This window comes from Gouania willdenowi, chromosome 7, assembly GCF_900634775.1.
Source record: "Gouania willdenowi chromosome 7, fGouWil2.1, whole genome shotgun sequence".
NCBI lineage: Eukaryota > Metazoa > Chordata > Actinopteri > Blenniiformes > Gobiesocidae > Gouania > Gouania willdenowi.
In genome coordinates, this window is record NC_041050.1 from 36,138,507 (window position 1) to 36,153,994 (window position 15,488).

Below are 15,488 nucleotides of genomic sequence, written 5' to 3' on the forward strand. Positions count from 1 at the left end.
ATCTCAGTCTCAAGCCCTGGGAGAAGGAAAAAGTTTACATGCACTGTAAACCCAAACGTTCAAAATAATTAAATAGATGAAGTAGTTTATATTCAAAGTGAAAGAAAAAGTTCTTCTAACTTAATTATATCAAGTTGGTGAAACATGTTCTTCCTTTTTGAGTAACTTTAAGATTTTTTGAGTAAATGGAACCATATTTGTTCATAAGTAAGCATAACTTAAAAACATAACTTAAGTACAACTTAATAGAATTATGTAATTACATTCTAAGAATGATGAAGTTCTACTCTTTCAAATAGATAATATTTAAGAATAAACTTAATTCATAAAGCACTTTAATTTAACTGTTATCAAAAAGTACAAGTAGCCAGTCATCCAACATTTTAAGTTCTTGAAAATTATGACTTTTAAGTTAATCAAAAAATTGAGGCAATCGATTGCCTTTAATTTTGTGAGTTCTGTAACTTACAGTGTGCAATGTCCATAACTCTGCTAATATTTGCTCTATCTGACAAATTCCAGCAGTTTCTGAAAGCTAAGGAGTTGTTCTTTACATTACGGTAGTTTTATTCACATGTGACAGAATTATTAAAGATGCCGATTTGTTTTGACAAAATCGTCAGAGACAGACACAGGCAGAGAGAAGAGAGACTGAAGTCCAAGATGGATTGAAAGAGACCAAATACTGGTCGATTAATGAAAGAAATATCAGCAGGAAGATCCTCCTGGATGATAAAACCTCCATGGAGGTTCAGAGAGGGATTAGAAAACAAAGGAACCACTGGGAGAAAGTTAGAATGTAGGAAGTTAAGGTAAAGTTTCCATAGACCTCATCCCTCCATCATGAGTCTCTGGTCTTTGGAGAGGGCAGACGTGTTTTTCATTCGCTCCGATAACACGACCTTGGCTACAGCTGGCTACAGCTGAACAGCCTGAAAAATTGGGCCCAAGACTGAAGGAAAATGGTGAAAAAACCGCAGGGAGGCCCTTCAGAACCCAATTCGGGTTTGGAAGAGGTCAAGGAGATGTTACGCGAGGGTCTACGAAACCTATCTGCCGAGATAAAGTCGTTGGAAAAGACGCTGGAAAACTCACTGGAAAACCTACAAAGCCAAGCAAAGGTACTGAAAGAAAAGAATGAAAGAAATGCTGAAGAGATAAAATTGTTGAACGCCAGGGTTGAACAGCTGGAACAAAAGGAAAGAGAGAAAGATGTCATCATCACAGGTCTAAAGATAAAACCCAGGAGTTACGCGAGTCACGAAGAAACAAAATCGATTGAACAACAGGTCATTGACTACCTGGAGTCGAAGGACATTGTCCTGAACCCTGACAACATCAACTCCTGCCATCTCCTGCCAAAGAAAAATGATAACAGAGCTGTAAAAATAACCTTCATGAATATGAAATTCAAAGGAGAAATACTCAAGCAAGGAAAAAAACTGAAGGGAACGAAGGTGTACATCAATGAAAACCTGACGAAACAAAATGCAAGCATTGCAAGAAAGGCACGCCAAATAAAAAAAGGAGGAAAAATTGTGAGGACGTGGACAAGAAACTGCAGGATTTATATCACACCACTGGGAGAAGAGAACGCAAAACCAATCCTCATCAAAACGATGGAAGACGGAAAAAAACGAAGGATCCACCTAAAAAACAACATTACTGATGGTAATCATGGATATGGACCCAGATCTATATAAACACTGGAAACAAAACTCACTGTGATTATTTTACGGAGACTGAATTAAATGTGGAAACCAAAAGTAAAAAAGGTCTGTCATTTATTCATTTCAATTGCTAGATGGTGGGGTAATTAAGGATTACATTAAATTTAAATTCAAAGTGTTCATTGTCATATGTGCAGTTAGAAACATGTTTTCCTGTACAATGAAATTACTACCTTGCTTATGAACTAAGATATAATAATGTGTTTATACAAGTTAAATCTAACAGTGGAAAATACAACACTGCCAATAGAATTAACAACAGCTGGATTAACCTTGAAGTAGAGACAAAACAAGCTGCAAACTTGTGTGTCCAAAAGAGACATTCCCGAGTGGTGACATTATGGATGAAAAGGGAAAAACCTTCCAAACACCTTCGAAAGAGGAACTATTCTTGAACTGGAGGAATGCTAACAACGTCTGGCAGGGAACAAGGCCAACACGAACAACGATAGAGAGGAGGAGGAATAAAAACAAGACAATACTGACTACAGATGAGAATACACAAAAAAGGACTGTTCAGAACAACTCAAGAATGTTTGACCAGAGAGACATGTAAACCCATGTAAATTTGCGATGGTAAAACAGGGGACGGGACCCAGATAAGCAAACTGCTTCTCTCGTCTCCTTTTTCGGCATGTACAAAAAAAAAAAAAAAAAAACTGAATGTAACCATGTCGGAAAAAAACTGAATAAATAAATAAATAAATAAATCACCTCCCGTCTCAATGAATATAGAATATAGAATAAAGCTCAGAGTCAGCATGGGACCATGTGATGCAAACTCTCCCAATTGTTTATTAAGGTGTATCAATATGTTACAGTATTAATTATTATTTACTGGCATGTACGATTTTTTTTCTTCTTTATTCTTTATCAAAATAAAGCACAACACAGTTTTAAACAAATATATTCTGTAACTTCACTTTCTCAAATATAAATCTATTTTAAATAAAGTGCAGTATAAAGAAAAGAAGAACAAAAAAATAAAAAATGAAACTAATACATATAATACAGTATGAAAATATCTGAGCTGGCATATCTCATCATTTTCTGCACTAATCCTGGGTACTTTGTATTTGTAACACAGTATAACAAACACGATTAAACTAGAAACTTTGAGGTCACGAAAGATTTGTGATTTTAAAATAGGATCATGATCTTAAAAAGGTTAGAAACCACTGTAATAATGCATAATAGGCATGACTGACTTGAGCCACCAATGATTCTAGATGCTGTGAGAAAATGCATTTTCATCCATATTTGAGGCGTATCCCTTAACGTCTAAGAGAGACATTCTTTTTCAAACCTTGTGGACAATAACAACTTATTTATCTACTATATTATATTTTGCCGTTACAAGTTCAATTAAATAAAACGTTGAGAAGTGAACTCTGTTTTGAAAGTCAAATTATGGTCACCAAGCTAACGTCAGCCTGTTAGCTTACTCGGAAAATAGAGAAAACGACGGCGAAATAGCTGTGTTGTCGTTGACAGAAAAGTGTCTAAAGTTCTGGATGATAGCTCCTGTCTAGCACAGGCTGCAGAGTTAAAAACCCTGTTGAACAGTACAGCTCTGTATTCAGCAGGCTGCTCGGACATGATGCTTAACCGCTCTGGCCTCCCGCGCACCACTAGCCCCTCCTCCTACCTGTCAGAACAATTACAGATATCTGCAATATAAATTCACCTCGTCAAAACTCTTGTTTAAGATATCTGTAATTACATTTTGACGAGCTACAAATAAAGTATTTGTAAAATAATTTGAGATATCTCTAAACACAATTAATTGAAAGATATCTCTAACTCGATAATTGATATCTGCAACTAAATTATGACTATCCATAACTTATTTTAGGGTAACTACAAGTGCATTCTGACCAGTTCAATATATCAATAATGTCATTTTGACTAGTTACAATGTGATTAAAGAAATCTATAATGGATGGGAGTTGAAGATATCTTGATTTGGAATCATGACTAGTCAGAATTAAATTGTAGATATCTCTAAATGTAGCTATGGATAGTCATAATTTAGTTGCAGATATCCACATATCACATTGTGCCTATCCATAACTGAATTAAATATATCATAATGACCAATCTCATACACATCAATGGGGTAAATGACATCATTTATCCTAAGAGGAAATATTTTGTGGATATCTGACATTACAATTGTAGATAGGAAGAATGTCATTGTAAATATATAAAATGTTCATTTAGACGAGGAAGAATTAAATTTCAGATATCTGTATTACATATCCAGACTAGCTATTAAATGTTAAAAGGACTTTCCATATCACTGCTGGGTGATGACTTTAGTGAGTTTATCTTTTTGACTCGCTGTTTCTCAGTGTCCCCTGTGCGTTTTCCCTCCTGTACATTTTTCTCTGACTACTAGGTAAAGTTAGCAGATAGTTTGTTTGTCGGGCAAATGAGATCCCACCCCCCGCTTGGCTCATGTAGTGATTGACAGCACTGTCAGGGCTCTCTGAGCCAATGATTGATTGACAATGACAAACAATGGACCAAAAACATGTGTTGATGGACGCTGGCCACACTGTTAGCCAATGATAAGTGGCCCACAAGGAGGGAATGAAGAAACTTGCACCGCCCCACATATGCCGTCTGATGAGTCATGTCAAAATACTCATTTAAAAAAAAAAAAAACGTAGTGCATTAGACCGGCCCACTTTGGGTCGACGGCCCACCGGGCATTGCCTGGTATGTCAGATGGCCAGTCCATGTCTGGGCAATAATTCACTGATATCTTTGTGTACTGAATGTGTGTCTGATAAACTCTTCTGGTAACTCATTGATCATTGCTCTACAGTCAGGATTATATTTAAGGCTGGTTTAACAGTTGAGATGCACAGACAGAGAATAGAGATGGCTTTGATTCTTCCATTAGTGCTGCTCAGTATCTGCTGTGTCTCTGCAGCTGAACCCCAAGATGAGGCTGAGAAAGTAATCATTTCAACCCAACCTGCAGGAAACAAACCTCAGAACCAACAGCAGAACTTCATCCCTGACATCAACTCTATGCTGAGAGACATCAGCGTCCAGCTGGCTGAAGTGAAGGTGGAGGTGAAGCACCTGCAAAGACAGAATGAAGGTAATGTGATGCACATCGCTCAGCATTGGAACACATTGGAAACATACATTTATAATGTAATAGTTCCTCAAAAAAGATTAAAAAAGTAACAAATCTCTGATGAATTAAAGCTTTGTGTTTGAAGACTTTATAAGATATTATAAACATATTAAAGCAGACTTTGAAACAGAAACTAATGCTCTGTATATGACAGTGACGTGCCGTGAGCACTAGGGTTGGGTAGGCAGGACGTTGCAAATCGAGACCACCAATGTCAACACCAATGACAATTTATATGTTTCTCCTGGCAAGTGTTAATTCAATTCAACTTTATTTGTATAGCGCAATTTACAACAAAGTCATGTCAATGTGTTTATAAAAATATAAAATTCATAATAAAAAAGAAAAAACTCAATAAGATCCACATGAACAAGCATTTAGCATCTAACAAAATCAACATCATAAACACCATTAAAGAAACATAAACAATTATTTAATATAGCCTCCATACTCTCCAACAAGATATATCTCATGACACGGCAGCACATGTGTTGTTTGTGTTGGAAACACAGAAACACGGAGAAAAAGACAACTTAGAACAGCCTCAGTGAGGAACATCCACAAAGTCAATCCTTCCTTTTGTACCATTCACTGTGAAAAGTATGAAACATGTTCTGACCTTACCTTAGCTGGTATCTCAGGTGTTGGTCTCCATCTTTTAAAAGCTGTCATTTTTCCTCAAAACAAAGTTTCTCTATCATCTCTAGCGCTGTCATCCACACTGCAGTGTTATCCCACCCACTAGCTAGAAAATGCGCTGTTTAGTCATTTGGGCTATGAAACGCACAAAATGCGGACACTTTCAAACATATAGGTACTGTAGGCTATTGGAAATGGAAAAATAAATAATTTATAATTATATGATAATTAAAAAAATAAAAATAAAAATAAATTATAATTAAATAATCAAACTATCAATTCACCCTCGGATAGGCACTGCCTACCTTGCCTACCCTGACGGCACGTCACTGATAAAAACACGCTATGGGGCCAGAGGCAGAGCAGAAATATGTTTTTGGGAGAGGGCGTGGCCTCCTCTGGAGTGAGACTGTGCAGCCGTACCAGGAAATAGCAATGTTTAGGAATTTGGGAAATGAAAAGCACAAAATGCTGAAACTTTCAATTTTATAGGTACTGTAGGCTATCAGAAATTAAAAAAGAAATCATTTATAATTATGTTTTAAATAAAACAAATAATCAAAATATCAATTCACCTTTGGGTAAGTACTGCCTACCTTGTCTACGCTGACTGCATGGCATTGGTATATAAAAATAAACTGTGTCTGTCCTTCATAGCAGTGTTTCCCAAATGGGGGTATGTGTATCCCTTGGGGTACACAATGGCACTAGAGGGGCTACTAGAGAAAGAGAGAGAGAAAAATTAACAAAGTGTCAGTCTTGGTCCCACACCAGGCGTGAGATGACTGCAAATGATAAAAACTATAGAAATAAATCTATTCAGGAGCCACTAAATCAGTGTTTTTCAACATTGGGGTCGTGACCCCAAGGTTGCCTGGAGTTTAAACGGGGTTGTCTGAAATTTCTGAAAAATTACATTTTGTAATTTATGAAAATTACATTGAGTTCAACTATAATGCAGTTTTTTAAAAAAAAAAAGATATATCTGAGCGCAAACATGATCAAAAACTAATTTGAGAAAAAAATGTCTTTGGGGTCTCCAGAAATTCTTGTTATCAAAACGGGGTCACGATCCAAAAAAGGTTGAGAACCATTGCACTTTTTTTTCCACCTATTTACAAAATGAAATTCTTAAAAATGTGTGTTATCACTCGTTCATTCCATCATTATGATCTATCGTTGTTTTTAAATAGTTTTCTAAGCAAAATGTTGTCGTTGGACAAAAGGAGAACTTGGGCGAAAATAGTTTGAGAACCACTGCTTTATAGGGTGGATTTATCTCACATGTTCTCAACATTTACTTTATATTTTAGAACAATCAACCACACTGAAAGAACTGGAACTGCAAAAAAATGAGCTGGAAAAGCTGCAACTACAGCAACAACAACAAATTCAAAGTAAGTATAACATTTACAATGACAGAATTGTTAAAGTGTTCCAGATATCTGCATAGATTTGATAAATATTTGATACAAAACATCATTTTATTTATAACTTCTCATATGAATTACAAATAAATATAAATACATTCGGCTGCTAAAGAATCATTTTATAAAAGAAAATATATAAATAAATGCCCCTAAAAATTACATTAAAGTTTTCTGCAACTTAATAAAAAAAACTAGAGCGCTGAAGTCATTTTAAACACATAAAACATGTGTTGAACATTTTGTATTGAATATTTTTACAGTTTCAAACCAACAGGCTATATTTAACAGCTGCTGACTGGCTCTAATATTCAACCATGAGAACTTACTCACCAGTTTTAGCAGCAGCCACCACTGGTTTAAGGTCCTTTGAAGAGTTTCCTGATGTTCAGCTGAAAAAGTCACTAAGTTTTTAGAAAAGTTGAAGTGATGAAGAATAATTGTATGAAAAACAGTGTTGCTTTCTTTCAATAGAGAATAAGTGCAATGGTTTTTCTTTCAGCACAGGCAGCAGAGCTGGTCACCATTAAAACCAAAGTAAACATCAGTGAAAAGCAGGTGGAAGCTCTGAGGAAGGACAGAGAAGGTTTGTGATTTTATCTCAGTACCACAGCATTCCTGTTCCTGGACCATCAGCTGCTGTAAAAGGACTTTTCTCTCTTAAAGTGAGGCAGGTTGCCTTCTCTGCAGCCCTGCTGGTTTCTGGAGGTGAAATCATTGGACCATTTAACACAGACACAAACCTGATCTTCAAAAATGTGATTGAAAATATTGGAAATGCCTACAACCCACAGACAGGTATAAATATCACTGGTTTAATGAATATTAAGATGATAAGATGAATCCATTCATTGACCAATCTGTCCCACAGGACTCTTTACTGCACCAGTGAGGGGGGCCTATCACTTTGAGTTCTACATTCATGGACCTGGAGAAACTTCACATGGCTCTGGGGCTGCTCTGATGAAGAACGAACAGCTGATTTGTATTGCATATGAGCAACAGACTTCTCTTTGGGTAAATAGTGCTAATGGTGCTACACTGCTGCTGGAGGTGGGAGATGTTGTGTTTTTGCGTCAGTGGAAGAACACCAAGATAGGAGATAATAATAATAACCACAACACCTTCAGTGGTCACCTGCTTTTCATAATGTGAGAAACAAACATTCTTTAACTGAGATCTGAGCTCACTGAGAACAAGTGAAGATGAATAAAATTAAATGTAATTAACAAAGAATTATTTATTTTTGTTTCATGTTTTGGTTTTGATCTTAAAATGTTGTCTTTGTGACGTCTGCCGTGGTGAAAAAACTCCAAATTTCCTCTAAAAAATTAAAAATGCATTTATAACACTTTCCCCTGTGCCTCTAACAGCTGATATAATCTCAAATATCACAAGGTTTGAATGTAAATCAAAGGAAAAAAGGCTACCAGGCTACAAGGAACAAAAAGTGAAACTAAAAGAACGTCACATTGAGAATGGATGCTCACACTCACCTTCCACACACTAATCAACATTAATCCAAAATAAGTATGATTTTATGAAACTGCTACATTTATGTAATATATAGGCCTACTTAACATTGTAGACATACACATGTACAACCACACAAAGCATTCCTAGGTAAATTAAATAAGTTGAATAAAACATAATGTGGCTAAAAATGTCTCTGATGCCTTTTTCTTGAACGACATCGTGAGTTTCCGTCCCGATAAATTTTGTTGCCGCAAGAAATTGTGGGTCAGCATTATCTGGTCTCCTTTGGTAAAGGATGTATCAGTGTTTCCTAGGCTAAAGAAGGTTATAAAGGAAGCACTGAACCTGCTTTCTTTCGCTTTTAGAGAATTGGAACGCTCCTTATCATGGCCTCCAATTAAACACTTCTGGGGGTTAAAGGTGCAAAAGTGACTTTTTGTCATATTTGCTAAAGCTGTCACTATGTAAGGACAGTTTTACATGAAACTAGTAGTTTTTGTGAAAAAACAGGCTCATGAGCCCCGCCCCCTGCTGCTCCTGCTGCCTTTGGCAGATTGCCAGAATGCACCGCGACCGAGCAAAAAGAACCAATCAGAGCCAGGATTGTGTTTGATGGACTGTCTGACAGCTGTTGCTCACAGTCTCCGCCCCTTTCCCGGGGCTAGAGCGCTGAATGGAGATTCAACGAGAGCAAAACATTTTTTCTTAAATGGTCGTGTGCATTTAATAGGAAACATCCTCTACATACCAAGTTATTAGTTTAAATACTACTGCTATGAACTTGTTGAGCCATGACAAAAAATGAGGTACAGAGTAAAGTAAGTTTATGGGATTTAATGACAATAAACCATAAGAACTAAACCAAACTAAAGCAAAGACTGGGAACCACCAGAATGAAGCAGAAAATGAAAAGCCTGAGGATCTGACTTAAATAGTCCATCCACTGGGTGATAGTAGACCAGGAGTTTTCTCTCTCTCAAAAAAACATTTTGAGTTTTCATTTATTTGATTTCATGAATGCTTCCAGTAGTGCCTGAAAAAAGACGTTTGTACATTTAGAAAGTTACAATGACTAGTTTTATCAAATATGAAACCAATTAGCGTTTGGCTCTGCTATGAAATATAAAATGGCACCTTCAGTTGTTGGTTGGCTTTCTTAAGATACTGAATTTCCTCGAGGTGCTTCATTTCCTCTTGCTGGCGTTTTTCAGCTTCACTCTTTTCAAGTGATTTGCATTTAGCTTTCTGTTCCTCCAGCTGCTCCTTTAGATCCTTTATCTCATCCTCCAGATCTGAAAGCTAGAAAATAAGAAAACTCACTTGTAGATTAGTTCTCAAACTGTGAATGTTGAACTATTTTACCTCATACGTGGGGTTGAGGCAGGGAGAGTATTAGCCCCCTCCAGTGGTAAAAACTTTTCATTACAGTTTTCCCAAATTCATTTGAAAAAATAGAATTTTTAATATAATGTCCATAATATAAAAATGTTTTAAGTGCCATAAAACACAATGACCGTACAAAATATATATGACCACATTATTTGTTCTTTTAAAAATACAAGTTATTTTTTGGTGCTCGAGTCATGTGACTTGGTTCTTCTTCTGTTGCGCAATTCTTCTTCATTAATGTAAATGGAGAAGCGACACTGCACCCAGCAGTTCATGGATGGTACTGCAGCAAAAATGAGGCTAAAAGCATCAGCCGGCCTGATTTTATCATGAATTTACGACATGAGTCTAAAAATAAGGATTTTTACTGACATGGTCAGCCTCACAGAGCTAAAAAAAAAAAAAAAAAAAAAGTAAGAATAAATCAGGGCGGAGCTGCTTTCTTCTTGTAAATAGGATGTTACATTTTATTATTTTACAGCGGTTTTACTGTGTTTTGGACTAAATGCTGGGATTCATTAGATATTTGAATGTCATAAGAATGATGGAATATATGGATTCAGTCAGACATGGCATCACTTTAAAGGTGAGGAGTGCTGGCTTGTTAATGTTGCCATTTTCTTTCCAAAGTTTGACAAAATAATTGACTGTGTTTGCTGTGATGGTTGTGTCTTAGAATGGTTCATATGGTTAAAACAGAAGATTCTAAGATTTCAAACAGTATATGATACTTGTGAAATGCTGCTGTATTTGAGAAGCATTTAATCCCTGAGAGCGTGAATGAGTGAGAACATGCATTTTGACCCGTATTCTGTCATTGTGTAGTAAATATTATCAATTATGTTATTAACTTTGTGTATTATTAGTGAGGATGCAGGAGGCTTCAGAAAATTCCCGCTATTTATGCTTTTATTTTTATAATTTGTAACTTTTAAAGTTATTTCACATGCAATTTTTCGTTCCCATCCATTTCATTGGAAATTTCAGTTTTTTCAACTTTTAAGCCCTTCTTCCGTTGAACCTATAACATGTTCAGCTACTACCTTCAACTTTTTCAACCTTATTGCTAATATTTAGCTATTACCAGGTTAATGCTTAGTTAATGCTGGGCTAATGCTATTGCTAAAAAAATGCTAATCCTAAATTAGTGCTAATGCTGGGTTAACGACATTGCTAGACGAATGCTAATGCTAATCCTAGGTAAGTACTAATCCTAGGTTAATGCTATTGTATGCCGAATGTTAATGCTAGGTTAGTGCTAATGCTAGGTTAGCGCTAATGTTAAGCTAATGCTAGCTAATAATAATTCTAGCCAATGTTATTGTTAACTTATGCTAATGCTAGCTAATGCTAAATTAATATTATGTTAACGCTATGCTAGCTAATGATAATGCTATGTTAATGATATTGCTTGTTGAATGCTAATGTTACATTAGTGCTAATGCTAGCTCATGCAATTGTTAATGCAAGCTAATACTATGCTTATATTAGGCTAATGCTGTGCTAATGTTAGGCTAATGCTAGCCAATGCTAATGCTATTCTAATGTTAATGCTATGCTATGCTAATGCTAAGTTAATACAGACAAATGGTGCTCTCGGGTTAAAAAACAATAATTGTGGTTTGGTAAAAGACGTTTCATTTCATTTATTTATATTTTATTAACTCAACCAGTATATTTGTCTTTGTCATATCTTACTTTCTGTTCCATGTCAGTCTTGTCTTGATGTGCCTGCAGTGCTTTTCTTAAGCCAAAAGTCACAGCGCTCTCATACAGTGTGTGGTAGGCACCGATGGTCATTTGGATTTCATTTTTAACCCGAGACAGCAGCAGACCCCTCTCAGCACAGCTGACAGCGACCTGCCTGATTAATTCATCTTAAAGACAAAGAAGGTTAGTGAGTCACAATTTGTAATAAGAAAAAAATAAAATGTTTATGGAGATTCATAGCTCAAGAACTTTGAAGGATCCTTCATACCAAAACACTGAGTGTAAAGTTCTCTGCGGACGTGACAGATGCCTGTGGCTCTGGCCTGTTTCTGCTGCAGCTTTGTATCCAGAGAGTTCTCCAGACTGACCACGTCTAACCGCGTGCAGGGAACAGAAGAAACCTGTTGAACACAAAGCTGGTTTCCCTCCTTCCATTTCCTGTAGAACAAAAGGCAGATACGTTAGAGCAGTGGTTCTCAAACTTTTTTGCCTCAAGTTCCCCCTTTCTTTTTTGCTTAGAAAACCATTTAAAAACAACTATAAAGCATAATGTGGAATGAATGAGTGATGACACATTTTAAGGATTCTCATTTTTAAATAAGTGGAAAGAATCAGTATTTAGTTCAGTGGTTCCCAACAGAGACGGACTGGGACAAGAATCCTGTCCTGGTGTTTGGGAGCCTCTATTGCAAAACTATGATGGAGAAATTCCTCATTCATTAGATCCCAACCTGGGGTCCGGGACCATGATAAAACTGTTATTAAGTCAGTGATACTCAACATGTGCTCTTTATGTGTTCATTTTAAATATTGTTCCCCCAGAAAACCTAAAGCCGGACTGAGTAACAGTATGAAGTAGTTTAAACAAATGTCTTTAGATAAGAAAAGAAAATGAAAAATTACTGCATTTTTGTTGAACTAGATCTATATTTCACAAAGTGAAAGTATAAAAATACAGTTGTTTAGGATTGTGTGTTGTTTTAATTTAAAAGAAAAAGAATAATAATTAAAACATTTCAAAAGTCTACTTTAATTTTTCAGAAATTTCAGGTGACCCCATTTAAACTCCAGGCGACCCCACATGGGCTCTCAACCCCAATGTTGAAAAACACTGATTTAGTGGTTCCTGAATAGATTTATTTTTATAGCTTTTATCATTTCCGGTCATTTCAGGCCTGGGATTGGACCAAGACTGACACTGTAATTGTTAATTTTCCACTCAAACGCTCTCTCAAAAACCCCCTGTACTACCATTGCGTACCCATATGGGTACACGTACCCCATTTGAGAAATGCTGCGTTAGTGACCATACGTCAGGTTTACCTGGACATGTCCTCTTTTCACGTCTTGTTCGGGAATATTTTATAAATTGATATTTCCCAGGTTTCCCAGTGTCACGGCAAATTTGCGGTTGACCTCATTTGGAGACATGATTTATTGCTCTGGTTAAATGATGGAGTCCAGTCGAAGCATTGATGATTTTGTAAAAAAGATTTATTATAAAATAAAATAAAAAAGGAGTAAAAAAGAAGCTTCCATCCTGAAAGAATGAAAGGCAAAAGGCTTGTGGCAGAGCAAAAAGGCAAGACCCACTCTAACTAACAGTTTCACAGCTGAAGCTTTTATACAGATAACAGAAAACGTTCCACCCTGAGGTGAGGAGAAGGAGGGGGTCAGATGCCCAACAGTGGAAACGTTTGAGGATGATGAAGACGTGTATATTATGAGGAAGGTTGGGCGCCACCCTTATCTATCCTTGATAGTGTGTGTGTGTGTGTGTGTGTGCATGTATATCTGCATGTGAGTTTGAGTTTGGCCTTCAGTAGAGACTCTGTGTTGCAGTACAATACGATCTGTACTGTTTAATCTAACATGACTGAGCTGTTCAAAAGTGCAAAGAGTAATGGAGTCATCATGTATTAAAACATGACAAATTGTACACATGAACATACATTTGACGATATGATGATGAATATAATAATTGCCATAACACCAGGAAACACGTTAATATAAAGAAAGTGTCTAGTACGGTTGCCGTACGGACAACCCCCCGGTGCTATTGGTACGTTTACCGAAGTACAAGTAAGTAGACGCTACGTAGAAATTCCACCAGTTCCTGAAAGCTTAAGAGTTGCTTTGTTTGGTACTTTCTTTCTTACGATGGACTCTATATTTTGTTAAGCACTTCGAGAGGACTTTTTTGTAATTTGCACTATATAAATAATGTTGAATTGAAACGAGAAAGAGAAGCAAAGTACAAGAGAGACATTAAAAGAGAACAAATAACGGTGTATTTAATTGAGATGGTTATTTATTGAAGTGTGTATTCACTGATTATTCACTGTTCTGTAAGTTTTGAGGTTTTTGTTGTAGTTTTAATTTCTAGGGGGCGATGTTTCTCATATTGTTTCAATGATTGAGAGATTTTAAGAAGGTTTATATGATTTTTTTTTTTTAATGACAGATTATTAAAGTGCATAATAAAGGTGATTGGCTTGAGGTACCACTGATTTTAGATTGTTTTATATATATATATATATATATATATATATATATATATATATATACTTTTTATTTACAATTTACATGGACAACAAAGAGAAAGAAAAACAAAAAAAAAAAGAAATAAAGAAAGAAAAAAAATAAAGATTGTTTTCAAATCTTTGTTATAGAAATAAATGAATTTTTAAACCTATTTACAACCTATTTATTTATTATATTGTATTTTGCCGTTATAAGGTAGATTCAAGAAAACGTTGTGTACTTTAAGTATATACCAAGGTCGGCCCAAGTGTCCTATTTTTTTAAATCAAAATATTGCCACCCTAAGATAAGTGTATACTATCTATTTGTTAAACTGTAATAAAAAAAATAAATAAATAAATACAAATAAAATTTTTATACCTGGGTGGAAAAATGCAATTCAGAATGTCATCATTCTTCTGTTGTACAGTCTTATTGGACGGTGACTTTGGTTTGGGAGGAGGTGGAACAGGTCTGGAGGAGGAAACCTGCTGCATGCTCACCCTCAAAGCTCTTCCCTGGAGTAAGAGAAATGTAGTTTATTTTACCATCAAATACAAGTTTAAATATTTTGGGTATATTAGGTTGAAAGAAATAAAAATAACGACCAAAACACTATGAGCAACTGTTATCACAATGAGAACCACAAAAAATAAAGACCAATTGGAACATTGATATAGTAAAGAACAAAGGTTTTGGTTGTCATTTTGTGTATTTTCAAAATCAAAAAAACTAAATGAAAAAAAAAAAAAAAAAAAAGATCCTTTTTTGTATTGTGATAATTTTTGTTTTTTTATTTTGCATTTTTTTGCTGTTATTTTAGTATTTTGTTTTGTAAAAATCTAAAAAACACGTAAATCTAAAAAAGGTGGGAAAAAACAAGTGAACATGTAAAAAATACATGGGAAAATCTTAGAAACATGTGAAAACCTAAAGAAAACATGTGGAAATCGTGGTTGCATTTGTGGATTTGAAAAACACGTGGAAATTGTGAATATTTTGTAAACAAATAAATCATATACATATAAAATCCCTGTTTAATAATATGTTTATGTGGTGAACGTAAAGTTACCTTTGAGTCTGTGTCATTGCTGATCAAAACCAGGTTGTCGTATTTCATGAGAGATTCTTCAGGTCGGCTCATTGTGACTTTAAAACAAACACTGAACCGAAGTAGCAACAAAAAAAACAAACGAAGAAGAAAATCTCCGAGCTTACCCACTGTTTGCGTTGTCATAGCAACGCACAGCGTCGCGCTGGGAGGACTTCCGGGTGGAATCGGCTTCTGCTTTTCTTCTTCCTTCCGCAATTTCCTCAATCTGTATTTATTCATAAAGTTAAACTTTTGAACTCTCCCCAAAACAACAATTGGGTATACTTTCTTCAATAAATGGATTCTTTTTTTTTTTTTGCATAAAGCTGTTTTTTTTACAACATTAT

General features: G+C 35.6%; 2 protein-coding genes across 2 annotated transcripts; one reads left to right on the top strand and one right to left on the bottom strand.

Annotated features, from left to right (window-relative positions):
• Positions 1 to 4,523: 4,523 nt before the first annotated feature.
• Positions 4,524 to 8,105, top strand: LOC114466940 (uncharacterized). Its single transcript, XM_028452817.1, has 5 exons — positions 4,524 to 4,845; positions 6,837 to 6,920; positions 7,453 to 7,536; positions 7,617 to 7,748; positions 7,822 to 8,105. The coding sequence occupies exons 1-5, from the start codon at positions 4,599 to 4,601 to the stop codon at positions 8,103 to 8,105; spliced, it is 831 nt and encodes a 276-aa protein (XP_028308618.1). The 5' UTR covers positions 4,524 to 4,598.
• Positions 8,106 to 9,329: 1,224 nt separating this feature from the next.
• Positions 9,330 to 15,231, bottom strand: dnali1 (dynein, axonemal, light intermediate chain 1). The gene is made up of 6 exons (XM_028453436.1): positions 15,121 to 15,231; positions 14,430 to 14,566; positions 11,794 to 11,963; positions 11,514 to 11,692; positions 9,561 to 9,725; positions 9,330 to 9,459 (listed from the first exon to the last, which is right to left on the bottom strand). The coding sequence occupies exons 1-6, from the start codon at positions 15,190 to 15,192 to the stop codon at positions 9,424 to 9,426; spliced, it is 759 nt and encodes a 252-aa protein (XP_028309237.1). The 5' UTR covers positions 15,193 to 15,231; the 3' UTR covers positions 9,330 to 9,423.
• Positions 15,232 to 15,488: the final 257 nt, after the last annotated feature.

Excerpts from the sequence above, each read along its gene's own strand:
- LOC114466940 (XM_028452817.1), top strand. The coding sequence starts at position 4,599 with ATGCACAGACAGAGAATAGAGATGGCTTTGATTCTTCCATTAGTGCTG. Across the intron at positions 4,846-6,836 it reads CCTGCAAAGACAGAATGAAG|AACAATCAACCACACTGAAA; the intron begins GTAATGTGATGC and ends TTTATATTTTAG. Across the intron at positions 6,921-7,452 it reads GCAACAACAACAAATTCAAA|CACAGGCAGCAGAGCTGGTC; the intron begins GTAAGTATAACA and ends TTTTTCTTTCAG.
- dnali1 (XM_028453436.1), bottom strand. The coding sequence starts at position 15,192 with ATGAGCCGACCTGAAGAATCTCTCATGAAATACGACAACCTGGTTTTG. Across the intron at positions 11,964-14,429 it reads AATTGCATTTTTCCACCCAG|GAAATGGAAGGAGGGAAACC; the intron begins GTATAAAAATTT and ends TTTGTTCTACAG. Across the intron at positions 9,726-11,513 it reads AGACTGACATGGAACAGAAA|CTTTCAGATCTGGAGGATGA; the intron begins GTAAGATATGAC and ends CTTATTTTCTAG.